This window comes from Dermacentor albipictus, chromosome 2 (assembly GCF_038994185.2).
Source record: "Dermacentor albipictus isolate Rhodes 1998 colony chromosome 2, USDA_Dalb.pri_finalv2, whole genome shotgun sequence".
Lineage (NCBI taxonomy): Eukaryota > Metazoa > Arthropoda > Arachnida > Ixodida > Ixodidae > Dermacentor > Dermacentor albipictus.
Window position 1 is genome coordinate 136,510,474 of NC_091822.1, and position 19,596 is coordinate 136,530,069.

The 19,596-nt window shown below is 43.3% G+C and overlaps 2 protein-coding genes across 3 annotated transcripts in view; one reads left to right on the forward strand and one right to left on the reverse strand.

The window, feature by feature from the left end:
- LOC135918333 (SEC14 domain and spectrin repeat-containing protein 1-like) overlaps window positions 1-14,944 on the forward strand; it is a 58,778-nt gene extending 43,834 nt beyond the window's left edge. Inside the window, exon 17 of the mRNA XM_065452000.1 lies at window positions 7,099-14,944. The gene's annotated coding sequence lies outside the window, so the exon portion shown is untranslated. The remainder of the gene's footprint in view (window positions 1-7,098) is intronic.
- LOC135918339 (uncharacterized) overlaps window positions 7,270-19,596 on the reverse strand; it is a 31,298-nt gene continuing 18,971 nt past the window's right edge. Inside the window, exons 5-6 of one of the 2 annotated variants that reach the window (XM_065452014.1) lie at window positions 15,932-15,985; window positions 7,270-7,419 (exon numbers count right to left, since the gene is read on the reverse strand). In XM_065452014.1, coding sequence (XP_065308086.1) covers window positions 7,333-7,419; window positions 15,932-15,985 — 141 coding nt within the window. In that variant the 3' untranslated portion in view covers window positions 7,270-7,332. The remainder of the gene's footprint in view (window positions 7,420-15,931; window positions 15,986-19,596) is intronic. The other variant, XM_065452020.1, reaches the window with a different exon arrangement.

Consider the following 19,596-nt stretch of genomic DNA (forward strand, 5'->3'; position numbering starts at 1 on the left):
GAGTAGAGGCAACTTTTCATTGCCTGTGGCATTGACTACGAAAAGAATTTGCCACTCTGTCCTTTCGCTGCTTTACACCTGAGCACACTTGACCCTCCGGTATGATGATGTGGCTCGGCAACATCTTATAAAATAGGGCTGCCTCATCGAGGTTGAAAATATCTTTGTCAGTATAATTCTTTTGCAGCTCAGTGATCTGGCTGTTGCAGCAGTTTTCCGCAGTGACTGCATCGACATTGCCGCTTGCACCGTGTACAGGCTTTAACACCATGTTGTTCCACTTAAAACGATCGAACCAACCGCTCCTGTTGCTGAAATCGGTGTAGCCCATTTGCAAGGCCAATGCTTTCTCCATTATCAATGCTATGGTGACTGAAAGGTTGGCCACTCTTGCATATTGTAGTCACACCATGAACGCTGCTTCGACGTCTGGAAACTTCGAGCCTCGAACTCGCGTCTGCTAGCTAGAGAAGCTCTACTAACATCCATCGAGTACCCTCTGCTTGTTTTTCACCACCGTTGATGGGGATGCCCAATTCTTGGGTGATGCTCGATTTCGTCCGGCCTCCTTTCTCCACTTCTTGATAGGGGCTACCTTTCTTTCCAGCGTCAGTGACTTGCATTGCTTTGGGGGCACCATCCTCACCACACTTATGCTCAAGTTGCCCGAACCACACAGCCAACGAAAAGACGGAAAAATAATTTTGTCCTTGCACAGCATGTAGCTGCATCTGCTGCACGTGGCCTTCGAGATGGCAGCAAAGTGCTGCATAGCATAGTCTACCACAGCTGCCACGGAGTGCCGCGACGAGCCCTTTTGCTGCTGTGTAGCTTCCAGTGCACTAGTGAAGACAAAAGGAGAGAAAAAGCCAGGTATTGGCACTATAACTGCAATTACAGTTGAAGGATTAAAAACTTTTTACGGCATGAGATTTGTGGGATGACCTATTTTAATAGTGAGGCTACAGTTAGATTGAAAAATGTTTCAGGGTCCCTTTAAAGGGACCCGAAATGATTTTGATGATTTTGTACAAACGTACTGAGTCGTTACGGTAGGTCCTTCAGATCATTAACCCTTTGAGGGTCGAATTATTTGGAAGAAAACTTTCCCAGCTGGTCAAATTACTTTATTGCGGATCTTGAATCTAGAAGATGTATAAAGTCGGGAATAAATAGTAAAAAAAAATTTGGAACAGTATTTTGGTGTTGGCATCCCTCAGAACTGCAAAATGTTCAATAGTACTTCGGAGTGGTACTCTTTGAAACACGGCTCTCCGCACAGCGCCTTATCGCAGTCTGCACACCTAAAATGCATGTATTTTCTTCTCTCGGCGCGACGAGATGTGTTGGCGCACACATGACATCTTCTCTGCGTGCGGCTGCCTTGGGCAAAGGTCTGAGGCACCCTCTCGCGTAAGCGCATTACCGCAGAGAGCGAGAATACCTCGTGAGCGGCGGTGCTACACAAGCTAAGAGCAGCGCCAATCCAGATAGAAATCAACTTCCGCCGCCCCTGCGATAGCGTGCCGACAAAGAAAAAAATCACGTTTCGCGCGCCTCCGTTGCAATCACGCGGAGGAACCGAAACCGCAAAAGCGCGTTGCCGCAGAGAGCGGGAATACGTCGCGAGCAGCGGTTATAAACAAGCTAAGAGCAGCGTCAATCAAGATAAAAATCAACTTCCACCACCTCTGCAAAAGAATGCCGACAAAGAGAAAAATGACGTTGCGCGCAGCTCCATTGCGATTGCGCGGTGAAGCCAAAACCGCAAAAGGGGTGTTGCCGCAGTCTGCGCTATGCGCTGAAGCTAGAAATCAGTTCTGTTTATCTCCCCAAGAAGACAGCGCAAATTTCAAACGCTTCTTGTAAGCCCTAAGAGGTGGCAGCACCTCCCAGTGAGCACGAATCGTCATAATGGCGCGAAATTACAAACGGAGGGTCGAAACCGTACCCGTACGGCAAAGACCTTGTGGGACAGAAAACCGCCGCCGTACATGTGTACGGCAAAAACCTTCAAAGGGTTAAGTGACACGTAGAAACGCTTTGCATAAAACATGTAATATGTTATAGGGTTCTAAAAATGGGCCTCGCTACCAATTGCAGCGGCGCTGCTCTGCTGAGTTTTCAGCCGCCCCATCGCAGTTTGACAAGTTTCAACCAATTGACGTCCATTTGGCAAGCTGTCCGATTAGCTACCCACGTCGCATCATTGATAATTTTTCCAACTTAATGGCGGACAAATATTCCTAATACTTGGAATGTTCGTTAATTTGTTTCTATAAAGAAAGTAACAGCAAGAGAACACACAACAACAATTTATCATCACACTGAAGCACTTACGCCACACAACAAGTGTCATCTGCTTGCATTACAACATGCTCCCCGCTGACACGAGCTGCGTGCTCAGTGTTGGGCATGAGCTTTCTTTGTGTGAGCACCATGATTCGCCCTTGCTGCATTATGGGCTGCAAACGTAGTGATTGGTCATATGTATAGCTGCAACATCGTGTCCCTGCAGCATATCGGACTGTCGGCATCCAGTCGGCACCAGGATCGAAGCGTTTGCTGCCATCACTTCACGCCGGAGGATTACTATCATAATAGAGAGTTTTAGCGTGTCCAGTTTTCGGGTGAACGCAAGCTCAAGTGGATTGGGCATTTTACTAGATGAGTGGAGCTGCTAATGTGAATGGTGGCACAGAGCTCAAGCATAAAAACACAGAGCTAATATAGCAGTAACAAAGTGTACATTCAACGTCCGCTTTTTCGGACTTCCTAGGGGTCGCTTAAACTTCCAAAAAATCGGGCAGTCTGAAAAAATGAATGCATGACTTTTACTGCCCTTAAGGGCTCAAATCGCCACAGGCACATCCGAAAAAGCCCTGTAGGCCTGCCAGTACACTTATTAGGCACATCGGTGCTCTTACTCCGACAGGAAACGGCAGGTGCGCACATGTATAATTAGAGAATACAAACTGCGTCCCGTAACAATTGTCCCTTTCCATGCTTAAGCTTCACTGCAATACTTCGCTTATGCTTCACCGCGTAACATTTCTTTGCTACGGCAAAGCTGCCTTTCGGGAACCAGCATTATGCAACGCGCCGTGCTTTCCAAGCTTTGAAGCCAATCGCGAGAATTACAGAGGTGAAGTTGGTGCCATTGCTAACAGCAGCAAATTCTATCAATGAAAAACATGGCGCCTACAGCTAGGCCTCGCGGTGCCGCAGTGGTGGCTACGGCTGCCAGTGGATCTGCGTGCGAGAGCAACAGTTCGAGGCGGCGAGATAATCAAAACGGTGGTGTTGACTTTTATTAATGCCGTTCCGAACCTGCGGTCGTGGCAAAAAGTCTGGAAAGTAGGACGGCAAGAGGCTCTTGCGTCTGAAATTTCAAACGTTCTTATGCATTGACTCTATGGGGTATGTGGTGGTGCCACAAAACCGTCCGCATTATCGGGCATGTCCCGAAAATCGGGTGCTGGAAAATCGGTCGTCGACTGTATTCTACTTTGCTGTTGTGTAAATTTTTGGCAGGAGCGCAATTGTGAACACAAATGTTTAAAATGTTTTGCACTCGGTTGCAGCAATAGTAGCTCTGCACCACCAGGTGGCTACACTGTGCAGGCCGTTCACGTTTACGGTAATCACAGTGGTAGTAGTATAGTGGGAATTAAGTATATGCCTCCGCCCATCTGCCAAAGACACCCAGATTGCCTGCGGTTACCATAATACTGGACACGTTCAGTGCTGCAATAGAACACTTGTTATACACGCTGCTTGTATAGCCTTGCGGAGAATCGACGGCCAGGTGGCTAGCGAAGAGGTTGGAGATAGTTTGCGCGAGCTCCAAGACAGCCAGAAGTAGATGACACGACGGCACATTATGATGCAGAGCCAGTGAAGGTGGAGCTTAGCCCCAATCATTTGACGAACAAGTTCAAGAAAAGCATGGCTAGGGAGGTGGGTAACTTGTAGTCATCTGTAGCTCTCTTAATTTGAGATGCTTCACTTAAATTGTGGTGCTAATGTATTGCAGTAGCTGCACCCTATGCATATACAAAATTTGTCCAAACCGTTTAAGGGACACTTTAAGGTAAGAAAATGAAATAGCACCTGAATGTAACATACGCCTGATTTATAAATAAAAAAATACAGCGTGTCCTCATGTTCACCAGAAAAAACAAGACATGCAGAATTTACCTCCACAGAAGAGAAGCACTTTCTTTTAAATTGAGCTTTCATAACGAAAGTGGTGTGACGTCATCGCCATTTGCACTTCATTGGCCACAGTTACCAATCGCATAGGTAGTGGTGTATTCTCGAGCGAACACATTTAGAGATACTACTATCACTTTCACAAGAATTTACGTGACTGCATCCGACTGGTTGAAATACACGGCCAAGATGGTTCCTGACGCCCCATGCAGATAGTGAGCTTGGCACAGTGCTAGTGGTTGTATACGTCAAAGCATGCGGTTCCAAGCAAAAGTGATGGTGTTCCCTTGAAAATGTTCATAGTCTAGCACTAAATGAACCCACAGCTATCTTAGAAAAAACATGCTTTGCCGCTGTCTCGTGATTGCGATGACGGCTCTTATGGTAAGCTGTTAACAACATCACGAATGCGGTTTTGATTTTGTACCTGATTGTAACGCGCAGGCAAATTTTCAGACCCATTTTTTCAGAAGCAAAGTGCACATTAGATTCGTGTAAGTATGGTAGTACCGTAAGTGCATGATTCTAACGCGCACATTTTTAATTTTTTTTTCAATAAGAAGAGTTCAAATTCACATGCACATTACACTCGGAACTATTTCTACTCAAAATCAAAAGCAATACAGCTACTCACTAAAAAAACAAGCTCATTGCAAGATAGCTAGCCACACTCCATTGAACAGACGTCGTTATTTTATGCCTTAGTTTGCAGTCACCATTTTCCAATTTGCCGTACGCCTGTCATAGCACTTCGGCTCAACTGCCTTTTGTGGAGGTAGTCCAGTGTAAGGATGAAAAAAAAAGATGTTTTTATTATGCGGCATCTTTCAAGCGTAAGGTGATCCTTCAGGCAGAAGAACAGGGTAACCAGGTGCATGTGTTGGGCATTCCCAACACATGCGTCCCCAATTGGCTGCGACAAAGGAATTTGTATTGCATTATATAGAACTGAAGATGACTTTCTGTGGTCTGCAGACAGCGAAAAGGCGGTGTCGTCGGACTTCGACAGCAAGTAGCCACTAGTCAGCAAGTAGTCAGCAGTGTGCATGTCGGTGAGCTTTTGTATGTTCCAAAAGATAGTTTCAACACATTACGCGCCGACTCAGGTTTCGTTACTTGATGTGTGCAATAGAATCAGCACCAAGTTATTTTTTTGGATATTTGTGCAGTGAACTAACTGCGCGTTACAATCAAGGGCGCGATAGTATCGTGCAAGTACAGTATCTCTTCCTGAGCAGACAAAGCTGTCCAAATTAATCATTCAGGTTCTGGTTGGCTTAAGGACTTTGTACAGGGTGCAAAAGCTACGAGTTGCCATGAAGCATACCAGTGCAGTGAATTTCACTAGTCGGTACATCACTGAGACATTGACGAAAACGAGTAGGCTAGCATAGTTTTTGGCACAAGCCCCTTTTCCACAAGTCATCAGTGCTGTAGATGTTACAAGGTTGACTTTTGTAGCAGGCTTTGAACTGATTGCAAGAAGACAGCCTTTCTAGTAAGGTCTCGTTGATAGAAGAATCAATAAGGGTTAAAAAAAAAAGAAATTGTGTCCACAGTGCTATGTGAAAGGCAAAGATATAGAGTGTAGCCAGCAGCTTCGTATTTTGCAATATTCAAGGCATGCGTGATAAATGATAAAGTGCTCTTTCTTTATTCTGATGCAACATACATTAATAGCATGGTAATAAACATGTGGTTGGTGTGCTTTGTAAGTACATTTGTTAGTAAATGATTGAGTGATCAAGTCTCAAAAGCTGGAGGAGCAAAAGCGGGCACCTTCATATACAACATACACAGTAAATACAGTAGAACCTCATTCATATGTTCTGAGGAAAACATAATAGACAACATACTAAATGGGGAAATGCACGATCCAAAGTCATTAAAATGTTTGACAGACTCGGCTGTAGTTGACACTTAAGAATGCAAAGGGTTGTGCAAATCATTGCAGCATGAAATGCTGACGTGCGTGGAGATAGTGGGTCCGAGCAACTCAAGATGCTCGTTGTCATTTTCCTATTGAGGCAGAAAACTGAAACGAAATTGAGCTGGTAGGCTACACTGGAATACGATGCTGTCAATGCAAAACATAATGCTCACTTCTTGCAGCCTGCAAAAGGCAATGGTGGTGCATTTGGGTTATCGCCTAAAGTGTGCAAGATGCTTCAAACGGCACTACACTCCCCATGGACAGATAGATGAAGGTGCTTATCACAATAGGGTTGGTGGCTATAGCTGTGAACGCAGCATGTGACAGTCCGGGAGGAGATTTGCTGGTACTGGAGAATAGGAAACCGAGTACGCACCACTGTTTTCATCTGAGGCAGGCGGGTGAATATTGCGGGGAAGCTGCTGCAGTGGGCAGCTGCTATTCTAGATTGCCCGCCCCTTGTGCTTTTTCTTGTTTACATGGAATCTAGCTACCGGATAATGTATCGTATGATTGCAGTTTCACAATGTACTGAATGTTGGTGCTGTAAGTTTGTGTGTTTCGGAAACCTATGAAACCTATGAACTGGTAAAAAAGCGACATAACTGTTTTGGGTCTCTTTTTTTGTTGTTGTTGTTGTTCTCGAGCAGCAATGTAGCTGCCAGGAAATTGTACATAACGGAAATGAGCTTCTGCTGTACTGATTAACAGAAAAGAACAGAAGCTTAATCTGCAGTATAAAGCTGGAAGGCTGTTGTGCTTGTAGCCCTTTAGTTGATACTTTTCTTTTTCAATTTTTGGTAATACGATTTCAGTTTTTTACTGTGCTAATGATGAAGTAAAACCTCATTTTGTATGTGTTGTTATTACTGGCATTTTACTAATTTGTACTAGCCTGGTGCACTATGCTGAAGATTCTCCTTACGTTGTCAAATTGTTTTTTTGCGTAGGAACAAAACTGTGAGCAACGAGAGGGATAAGGGAACAATGCGTGGCGTTGGCTATAGTGAGGCTCGTAGCCAGCCTCAACTTATGAAACAAGCCCATGGCACCTCCTGGTGGTGTACTGCGAGCCCAGTCCGAGGGGAGTCCTTCAAAGCTGCAGTCTCGGCACACCCATGGACAGGCAACAAACGTCTTTATTCAGCACAAACCAAAGAACGGGAGTAAGTAGCAGGGAGGAGCTACTTAAGCAGCAGCAGGAGCCAGTGGAGTGCAGCAAAAAGGCGCTGCTTCTCTCGTGGCACAGTCTTCGAGCTCATCATGCAGCCCTGCAAGTGTAAATGGAAAAGCCACCGACAAAACCTGGGTGCAAACCTTGGTGCAGCTGCTGCATTAGAAGAAAACTAAAGGCTGTACTTTGCCATGCACGGCATAGGACTTTGCATTTGCTGTGTACAGCCAGTGCAAAACCTAGTTTCTGGGCAATTAACACTACTACACAGAAACACCTTAGTCACTGAGAAGAGAGCAGATCTTCCTCATTTTTGATCGCCCATGACAATGGGGGAAAATTTTATCACCCATATGTCAGCACTGTGCTGAAGAACCCGCATATCACTGCAAAATTTGGTATTCATGCTCTGTCAAGCACTGCCATCCTAACCTATTAATTATATTGAGCTAGCTCTTGCTTTTAGTGTCCCCTTATTAAGAAGACTGTGAAAGAGAGAGAGAGAGAGAGGTTGGAGGTTAACAAAGGAGCTCTAGAAAAGCCCTAAGGATTGCATAATGAGCAGTATTGAAAAATTATAGGCTTAACATTAAGAGACAGAAAGACAATGGTGTATATTAGCGAGCAAATTGGGTAGCCAGTATTCAGTTGAAGATTCAAAGAAATGGAGTGGGGCAGGACATGTAATACTTAGGGATAACTGGTGGTCTATCAGAGCTGCAGAATGTGGGCCAAAGAAGTGCAGTTCATGACAGTGGAGAATTTCATGGTGTGAAGAAATAAGGAAATTTGCAGGCATAACATGGTGGCAGCTGCATATAAGACAGAGGTAATTAGAGACTGTTGGGAGAGGCGTTCGTCCTGCAGAACATACATAGGCTTACGATGATAAATGGAGAGAGCAGCTTACAGAAGGGCCACCTACAGTTTTCTCTAGCTGTAGCCATCTCTGCTTGTTTCCTAGCCGCTTGCCAAATTTGTAGAATTCATAGTTGAGCAGGTTAATACTACTAGTTTACCATGTCATAATGTGGAAGGGCAAGATGTTTTCTGCATTAATGGCATGTGATACTTCGCCAGGTTTTGTGAAGTGAGATCTCACTTTTTGCACTTGCCACTTGACAGAACTTGCTGCCTCGGGCATTCTTTATTTGCATCATTTTACTTGCAATAGGAAGTTATATACATAGTGCTTGCAGTTTGTGAAGTCCCCATGTCTGCAACCTCCCGTCTATCATGTGGGCTTGTGAGGTGCACTTTTACTTGGTATTTTACATCTAACAGAAAGTTATACTTGCTGTTTGTACTGGTTTGTGTCACCCTGTTTGAAAACCTCGTGTTTGCCATCCCTCTCATCGCACAAGAAAAAAAGGCATGCAGAAGACACAAAAATGGTGTGCACCAAAATGTCGGAGGCAACAGCCACGATTCACCGAGCGCATGCTTGATGGAACCACAATATTGCGCCTCATTAAACACAGAGGTCTCATGAAGGCACAGAGCACTGCACCTTGCTAGCACAAGTTCATCAACACCCGCTTGAAACAACAATTGATCATATTGTGCGCATGTATTAGCAGCAACGTGTGAAAGAGAGGCATGAACTTGCTATCACAAGTCTCTTCAGTAGCAGTTTCATTGAAAGAGCATTTAGTTTGTTGTTGTTGTTGTTGTTGTTGTTTTCGCATTGTCTAGTTCTCGCGTTCGTTGATAGCAAGTACAACAGAAACCTTCGAACATCAACGAAGACCTTTCACTGCTGTGTAGCATTATGTCTTGCAAAAGTGAAAGTATTCCTCAATGTGATGGCTCACTGTGGCCCTCCATTTCTCCTGGGACTTGCTCTCTGTTTGTGCTATTTCAAAACAAGTTGGTGTCGTGTGACTGCAAGGGCTCTTACACCTTAGTGCATAACGACTACATGTCCCTAACGTTATTAAAGTTCAAGCCATGAAGCAAGATTTGGGTACAGGCTAGTTGGTAGTCCATTGTTTCAAACATCACTTACAGGGCATACAAGGACAAGAGACCAAAAGAACGACGAAGACAAGCGCTTGTCTTTTGGTCCCTTGTCCTTGTATGCACTGTAAGCGATGTTTGAATTAAGCCATGAGCTGGTTATTGCTGCCATAAAGGATGGGCAATCACATTCCTTTGACATCAGCATATTTCTTGTCTTTGTAATAACCTTGTTGTGTTTGCCAACTGGGAGAAAAAAAAAACTTGCTATAGAACAGCACGAAAGACACATATAGGGGGTTGCTGCAGTAACAGAAAAGTGTATCGTACATGCAGAAAAGACAAAAGTATCTGATATTGTTGAAGTAAGTGAACTTTGTGGAGCATTATTCTGCAGGTGTACACTTGGAAATTATCAAGAATGAAGATCCTTGCTTACTTATAAGTGAAGCACAGCATTAACTAAGCATGGAAAAGTGGTGATTGAGTCAGTGCTCCCTTTCACAAACAATTGTTCACACCAAGCAACCATGCCTATTGTTGTATTTTTGAAGTTATAGGGAATAGCATGTCGTCTGCATCAGCTTGCATCTGCTGACACAATGCTTCTATGTATAGTATATGACAGGAGTGCTAAGTGGGCTCAGAAAGGGAGATTTGTTATGTCATGGTCTCACCTCCTCTAGATGTATGGAAAGATATTTTTGTCTTGGCTCCCAAGTCCTTGTTCCTTTCTTTTTTATTCTTTTAACAGAAACATTGTGTTGCTGTTGATTGATAGGTGATACAGTCTTCACATGCCCAACTTGTAGCATGTAATCAAGTGAGCATATAAAACTTCTTATTGGGGATCGATAGCGACCATTGAATGGCTAGTATTGAGCTAATGAGATTTTGTGGTGTGGCAGAAGTGAGGATTGAGGACAGGCACTGAAATATAGTCACCAGTACAGATTAAGTATAGATAGCACTAGCAGGGTGGTTCTATTGGCCTAACACTCACTCATTGCTGTGAGCTCATCTGAGCTCGGCATCGTTTTCTCTGTAGGATTTTATTGAATATTTTATAATTTGACAAGCTCATAATGTGGTGCTTTTCAGCTGATCATGTGAGATATGAATTCACGATTGAGATTTTATGGTTGAGGGACAGATCCGGACTGCAAGTTTTAGAAGTGCGTTCATTGGGGTGACTATCTAGATGTGAATGCTGTTGACTAGCACAAGAGGAGGTGGGTGTGCTAGTTTTAAGGCCAGATCAGTTTGTGCTAGTTTCGCTCTAGTAGATGTGTTGACAGGTATTGAGTGACCGAACTGCAACATTCCATTCATTTCACAATTCCTTTGCATTGTAAAATCACTGGCATCATTCACCTTGTTTAGAAATAGACGAGATGATTCCAATCTGCTGTGAAGGCTCAGATGCTACAACACTGTGCTGCTGAGCGCAAGGTTACACTTTCAATTCTTTGTTGCCACTACTACATTCTAAAAGGGGGTCAAGTAATACGAAAACACCCTTGTGAAGATATGGAACACCTCAGTGCCTGTTTCATAGGGCCATTTTTTAAGTTCTATCAAGTCACTGGCCTTCAACATTCTTAAGCTTTGTCGAACTCAAAGGAGTTATGCCTCGGTTATGTCTCATAATCTGGCACCGAGCACTTGTGGCAGCATACTTTTTACTTTTTTTTATTTTTATGTGTTTATTTTTGTCGAATGTTTTTTAAGCTATTGCATAATTCATATAGAATATATTGCAAAATTTTTCTGCGCATTCTTCATGGATTTGGGTCAGTCCACATCTGCTTGGCTGCTGACTCACTAGAATATCGGTGTGTGGGCTTTTGAAATGGTTGTTCAAAACCGGTCTAAAGAACTGCACGTGGTAGATGAAATTTCCGTGGAGCCCCCTTCCACAGCACCCCTGACTGTCGAGGTGTATGTATAGGGCATGAAATTTAAGTCGGTTGTTCTGCCAAGTTTACTTTGATAATATTTTACCTGTGGTAACTTTAATAGCTTCATTTGTACATGATAGGAATTTTGATTATCTAGGTAGGACACTAGTTGGGCTAGTCATTATGGTGTTGCTTTTGCAAGGTTATGAATGAGAATGGATGAAAGGCAGAGCGAGGAAATATACTGGCAAGGGTGCTGGCATCCTTGTGTGTTCTGCTTCACTGCGCATGTGACCACTTCCATTTGTGCCTGTGCTTGCTGGGTTATGTTAGGGTACTCGAAGTTAATGTGTTATTATGTTGATTTAATCATGTTCCAAGAATGCACTAGTACATCTTGTATCGTTGTGGAATTTCAAGACCTGTTCGGCACAGGTTTTCTAATAATTATTGACATATTGATAATTTGACGTAGGGAATTTTTAAAATTTCTCACAGAACAAAATTTCATAAATTAATTATTTTACTTATGTGTCGTGCTATTTCTTGTTAGCTTACTGGTGTGACATTTTGTGTGCACCCTTTATGTGAAGGGCCTCAAGGTGTTTGTACGGCTTGCAGAAAATGTTGCACTCATTTTCTCTTTTCATATTGGCCCACCTGAAGTGCTTCCATTATCTCTGTATCTCTGTAATACAGCAGCTTACATTAGCTGTGAGCTTGTCACTGTGAACTGTTATTCTATAGAATGGCAAGTAATCGATGACATTACAAAAAACAAAGCTGCTGAATGGTCTATGCTTGAAATACGTAGGGGTGTGTGAATAGCAATTTTTCTGACCAAATTAAATATGCCAGAGGTGAATTAAATTCGATGCTGGAATACCTTTAGAATATATTTTCACATAAAGAACAGCTGTTTTCACCATTAATATAATACAGTGTTTGCATTTTGAAAGTTCAGTGCAGCTACGCGCAAAGAAATGAGCAAGTCGACACGATGTTCACATCCTAGTATATTCACAAGGTTACCAGGTGTCATTACATTGCATGTTATGAAGCACTTTTAGTAAATGAACAAATGAATTATTAGTAATAAATGAGCAGTTTGTTTCACATATGCACGTGATTGCAGTTCAAAAGGAAAAGTGTGGCTCCCTGAGCAATGTAGTGTGCTCCACCACATAACTTGTCCTGGTTTACATTCTAGGCTGCTGTTTTACAAATGTTTTACATTTAATCCAGGCTATTGCAGCCTGAATTAAGTTTATCACATCTTTGCTCCTGTTTTGTGTTTGACTGCACCCGCTTGAGGAATTTAAATACTTGCCATGTGTTCGAAAAGATTCATATTTAATAATATGACTATTATAGTTGAACCTCGATATAACGAACTTCGATGTAACGAACTATTTTAGTTTCCCAATCTTCGGTACATTGAAAACTGTGTATTTTTCTCCGATTTAACGGAAGTAATTTCTTGACGTGACACGATTTCGATTTAACAAAGTTTTCGGCTATTTCAAGCATGATCTTGGAACCTGTATGACTAGTTATCTAGCAAAAAAGCATAAAAATGTCGGCAGAGGCAAAAGTTATTTTCAAACGTCTTTCTTCATGAAAAGTTTGAGTGGCAAAAGAACCGTCAAAGTGCGCATGACGGTACGCGGTAGAGAGGAAACACCGCTGTGCCATTTGTCGCATTGGTAAACAACGGCGCAGCAGCTCACAGCGCTTGGAGAAATGCAAGACCTGACAATGCCTTCTGCAGAGCGAGGGATGGGGAGGGAGAGAACACACGGTAATGTAATAAGCACACTATGGGGGGGTTGAAATTGTCGGTGTTTTCATGCGCATTTTATTGTTCCCACACGTCTAATGTTGGCAGGTGCATAATCTCACGTTTCCAAGACACCACGTGAAGTGCTCGCTCGCGTTGTGAGTGACTGCGAGTTCATAGTCATCGAATCAGATCTGTTAATGTTTGCCTGAGTGCGCATGACACTGATAAAGCTATGAACCTTATCTTGTGTAGTTGTCTCTTTGCACTTGTCATCAGTGCTCGGACTTTCTGGCTAAACTGACTTGTGCGTACTGTGTACCAGTGTGCAATCTAAGTGGCACTAATACTGCGACAACGTCGTTTAATTTGCGGGCGGCAGCTGCGGGCACTAAGCGCAGTTAATCATGGTGTCCAAAATTTACGGCACCGCACGACGCAACAGATGCATATCTCGGACACCATAAGCCTCGTCGATGCACCGATTCCATCACAATCTGCACCGCATGCGCTGGCGCTCATAACCATGCTATTATGGTCCGACCTTCTTGCAATTTGTTTATAAGCACTTGCTAACAATATACTATCCACCAGAAATGCTCTGGAAATTTGTGAATTTGTTTTTAATGCTAAAACTTTCAAACCTCGAATTAACGAAATTCACTATTTAAAGAAGTATTTTACTGCACATACAACTTCATTATATCGAGGTTTGACCGTATTCAATTGCACACTAAATTAAGTATTTATTCATTAGTCTGAAGTTCTGAATATTCACACACCCCTAGAAATCCTAATTTCTTGAATATAATGCTTGCAAAGCTAGCTTTCCAGGAACTCATGTGCCATCATAGCTGTACTGAAACTGCTGCACAAACATGTCGCAGAAACTGACGTCTTCATAAAAGGCATTTTTTCAGCAGGTAAACACATCAGGAACTTGTAGTTAAAGAGTTAGGGGAAACTGCACAAAACCATGCAGTGGAAGGTAGGTGAGATAGCAGCAACTACTGCCAGAAACATGGCAGGTACTGGCTTGATTCATTTTTAAAGCTCACCATAGTGCTCACCACCACACATTTACAATCGGAGCAGGATTATTAATGAATGTATGGAGTCTAATGAAAACACATGTTGTGAGAGTTCTTATTCGGGTACTTGGCTTGACACAAGGCTGCAGAACCAATCGGTGTATGCACATTGAGTGCAATAATTTTCTTTGCAGCACAAATTATGCAGACTATTCACAGATAGGTGAATGTGCAAGGTTGAGACGATACCTGTTCTGTTTGATGTAAACTCTGGCCTGAAAATACAAACGCAGTGTACTTGAGAACACATTATGTTACGTGGAAAGCACACATCGTTGCAATGTGCCCAAGGGCCCAATATGTGCTCAGTGTGTGGATCAGGGGCTGAATTCTGCTGAATCTGCTGAATTCGAAACAACCTGCTGAATTCAATGGCACCCATGTGAACTGCTTGCATACCAACTTTGACACACGCTACATTCCAGAAAGTAGCATGAGCACATGAAAAACGACATGTTTGGTCAGACTTTTAAGATGTTTCCTGGTAAGCTTGTTCATATTACAGTCTTGTTTTAAAGCAAGTGTTATGCTGCATTACGTTGCTAATTTGTTATGGAGAATTTTGCCTAAGGTTCGAGAATGTTTGCCTTTATCATTGTGATATCAGGACATGCAAAAAAAGCACTCTTGCTTTGTTTATGTTTTTCTTTTTGTAAGCTGTATTCGCACTTTTAGCAGTGCTGTAATATGACAGTCATTGTTGAAGTCACGACCATGTGGCACATTTAGTCTTGTTTTTTATGTGTATTTTTAGTCTCTGCTGCTCAATGATAACTGCTTTACACTGTTAGTATAAACATACTGTGATCGCACTTGTAGCCTGAATGCTAGTTACTTTTGCACCTGTATTTAAGTAATGTGCACGGAATAAAGCTCAAGTTATATTGTTCACTAATGTGGGGTTTTTGTGTACTCTTTATAGCAAGGCTGTTCTCAAATATCGAAGTATCTTCTTACTGCTTTTATAAGTGTGTGTGCATGGAATAGAGAATGCAATATTTGCTAAGAACGGTAAAATTCACAAATACCATAGCAGGTACTAATAGTTGAAGGCACACGTCTGAACTTTGCGACGATTTCTGCCATATCACCACATCGTAAGCAAAATAGAATCTTTTTCAAAATGCTTGTGGCAGTTAGCAAACTTGTATATATTGCATATTTAGCTATAGTACATGTTCAGTAGTCTATGCCAGGCAGCTGTTGGAAGGTCATTTTTGGTGTTGACATTTAATAAAACAAGATACTCAGTATGCTTACAATTTATGGAACACACAAACTAATCTGATTTTATCTGTGTCATATCACTATCGCCAAGTTTTATTTGGGAAGGCACCGCATCCAGGGTCTCAGATGCAGGTAACCAGCATGAATGATGCATTCACACGCGCAATGAGCCACTAATTTACACAAGCTTGTTGACATTTAATGATTTCCAGTGGGGTTGAAGCACAAGAATACTTGTATGCCAAGCGTTTGGTGCATGTTAAAGAACCATAGGCATGAATTTAAAGCCCCCTCCACTAAAGCATGTGTGCAATAATCCCGTTAACCAATCAAACACAATTTAGCTATGCGAAGTGGCAGACGGTGGTTCTGTGTACGTGTCTTGATGTTTCATGCTACTTCTTGAACACATTCCTTGGAAATTTTCTTTGGTCACTTGTGCCTCCTCATGCTGGAAGCTTTTATCTAACTTCACTGAGGCTGTTTGAGATCGCTGAGGAGAGCCATTAAGAGGAACTGTCTGTGCTGTTCTTGATGAGTCGCGGAGCTATAGCTTATAAATTCGGTTTTGGTATCTGAAAGTGGTGTCACCTAAGCACACATCGCTCTTGAGCTTAATGTGCTACGGAATGTGAAAATTTCCCAACTCACCACACTCTTCTGTGCCATCATACTTGGCTCATATGGGAAGTCCTTTATTGTTGCCTGTAAAAAGTAAATATGCCCACGAGAAGTACTCATTGCTGTTTTGTTGTAATTAAAATAGGAACAAAGAAAGTAGAAGTTCCGAAAGTGCTCATGGTAGCTGTAGTAAAATTATAATATATTGCAAGCATTTTGTTCCAGCTCAGTAATGGATTTAACACATAATACGTATATGATTGCCAACTGTGAGCACAGTCATGCAGTTTTTGATCCAAGCTATATTTGTAATCTTGTGAAGAAACCCGATCTTCCATTCTTTTTTTTTCAGGAAACATGTATAACTCTTCAACATATAGGGTAGTACAAGTGGAATTTGATTACATGGCATTCACTTGCCAGCACATCAGATGCCAACAAACGTTTTGTCTGTAGATCAAAGTTACAGATACGTCAAGGAAAAAGCTCGTTGCTGCCCAGTTATGTCAGGGATGCCAAACCAATGCTGCCAGCAAACTTTCAGTGAAGACATTCAGTGAGACATGAAGGCACTCAAAATATGTATAGTTGATTTCTGTTTATTCGACCTTGACGGGACCAATGGAAGTTATGGAATGATCCGGCGGGATGGATTTAAAGAGGCAGAAGAAACGTCGGGATACATTGGCCTGCCTTCATTCGGCAACATTTACTCAATTCTAACGTGCACCTTATAAGTTAGGGGCAGAAGACAACTTTGCACTCAAATGTGATGTGCATCCGATTGCATAACAAAACAACAGCAGCAAAAAAAAAAAACTAGCATGTTATCGATTCTAGCACAGAGAAATATGATGCAAGGTGCAGATTTTACCTTTGCATAATGGAAATTTATTTACAACGAATGTTCGTCGCAGTCACTGCAGTATATCACTTTGATTGTGGTCCAGCACATACAATATTCAGCATTTCTCAATCCACTCCGCTGCAATTGCAAATGGGGTGGTGACCCACGCTCCGGTTGGTCCTGCGACTCGTGCAGCTCTCGGGGGTACCAAAAATGTAATGCGACTCTGTTGCTGTAAACTTAACCAATGTGCAAGCTAATTTCTTTTAAATGAGCTTTCATAAGTAAAGCCTGAAAGTGGAGCGTCGTCGTCGTCGCACATCCCAAGTGAATCTAGCCACTAGCGAACACAGCGTTACTAGATAAGGTTTAGTTTTTAAACTTCTGTGAGCGTGTGGACCCACCACCGATTCTTGCATCTCGTGGCGCTGCTGTCACTCTTTGCTCAGACAGCACGGCACAGGGAAGCACTGTCTGCAGCTTGTAAGCACTGTATACATGCGTGTTTTGCTGCAGCCTCGGTGCTTTTTGCGACACTCTTGTGCGTGTTGGATGCCTTGTGCATTTTGAGGAGCTTAGGCCCATGTCATCAAATTTTATTTGGTGATGCGTATGCATTCTAAAGCGTGGTTCCTGCAGGAAGAACGGGCCTTGAATGTGCAAGTAAAGTCCCTGCTCGCAAGTGAGCAAAGTTCATGTAGGTCTGAACATTGCACTTATCAATGTGGCGCTCTGATGAAAGAAAATAGCGCTAGCTTCATTGTTTTTTTCCATCCTGGAATAAAGTGCTGAGGGTGTGTATGTGTAACAAGAGAAAGTGCCTTGGATTTATTCCTACTATTTTAAAGAAGTGCACCGATTGGCCTGCTGACCGTTACAACTACTGATTAGTAGCATCAGTTCTAATAGTTGAACTAATTAGTTGGTTGGTCTGCTGACCGCTACAACTGCTGCTTAGTAGCAACTATTAGTACTCGTAAATTATGCAGTTAATTAGTACGATAAGCAAAGTAAGTGACAGAAAACACAAGAGGGACAGGACAGGACGCCAGGCTTCCTACCCTGTCACTCTTCTTTTTTCTGTCACTTTCTTAACACCACAAATCTTTCGTTAAAGTTATGCACCAACTTGCTAATCAACAACAGCTGATACAGCTGATTAGTAGAGTGTAGCGCATGGCCAGGGCTGCTGGGGCCCTGGACTAAGGACTCCCAACAGCGCACTCCGGGGGAGCTCAGCAGCATTTGCACAGTGCCGTAAAGTTTTTCAATTAGTCTGCTAATTCAAGGCTATACAAACATTACAGAGGCATCTGTGCAAACAAGGGAGGTATTCTGCAGGAGTCCACCTAGTGGACTGTCCCATTTCGGCCGCTGCTGATTGGCTGGGCCGCTTGTCTCCTCCTCGCTCGTACAGCTGCATCCAATCAGCAGCGGCCGAAATGGACAGTCCACTAGGTGAACTCTTACAGGATACCTCCCTGTTGTTGTGTTCGTAAGTTGCGAAGTCGGAGGGCCTGAACGTGTAGAGCTACCTGCGGCGCTCCCGCTAAGGCGCCCGCAATATTCGCGGAGAAGTTTGTTCTAAAGAAACGAGATGGCGCTTTTGGCGGCGCGCCGCGCGTCGCCTCAGCGACAGCGCACGAATACGAAACCATTACCGCTTACACCTTGCTTCTGTGCGATCGGTAGTTGGAAATGCAACCAAGTTTTCGCTAACGCTGTGTTCCAGTCATGCCGGATTCAATCATGTTGATTGAAGACGTGTGCAGTAGTTGGCTGCAAAAATAGTTACTGGAATATTGGAATGAGTCTGTTCAGCCAAGTTCGTGGACCGTAACTGCATCTGTCCGTACGTGTTAGCGGCACTTTCTTCGAGCATTCAAAAACTTGCTCATCCGCCAGCGTTGTATCGCTAACCTTCAAAGAAAGTGCTTCAGCCCCAGAACGTCGGCAAGGGTGAGTGCCGCTCGTTAAACAATGGCAAACGGAGTAGCGCCGCTGCATGTCGTATTGCGTTTCGCGCACAGTATGGAGTTTTAGATTAGGGGGACACGCAAGGCGTCGGGGCCCCAAGCGCTAGCGGACCCCGGCGCCTTGCGTCTCCCTAATTTAAAGCGCTGTAATATCTGCACACATCTACCCCAATTGGCACGGAATCTTACGCCAACTTGTCAATAAGTGAATGGGCACACACTTGAATATATGCGCACCATATGCGCGCAGTAAATGGTGGACTACACCGATTGCGCACGAATACTTGAAGAGTACTGTTTCGTGAAAGTCCATAAGAGTAAGCGAGCTATAATAAATCTTCACTACAAAGTACTACAATGTTCAAAACGGCTACGTTTCCAGCCTTCCGCGCAGCAAGAACAAATCTGTCGGAACTGAGCTCACCCACGAGCGATTAGGCAGAAATAATCAGATCGTGAGCGCATCGATGAAATTTACCGAGTCGGAAGTGTGACAAGCCACTGCTTCAAAATATTTTCCAAATAAAGAAGGAAGAACAAAACGCAGTAATCCTGATTCAGTTTATGAGCGTAAAGTTTGAATAGCCTGGAATGCATATTTAGCCTCGCGCCATTTGGGCATAGTTTAATCAGCTTCCAAAGCATGTTCTCAGAAGCTGTGGCCAAAGTTTCTTGCCGTCCACCCAGTGACCGTCTACGATATCTTCCGAAACAGGTTTGCTAAGCCGAACCGGCGTCGTACACACAAACGGGGAGGCAGTTGAGGCAAGCGATGGACGTGTCATCACGTGATCAAACATGGCAGCGCCCACAGGATCGCCGTGAAAAGGGTCAATACGGCGCCAGTTCAATAACAACCTAATCTAGTAACC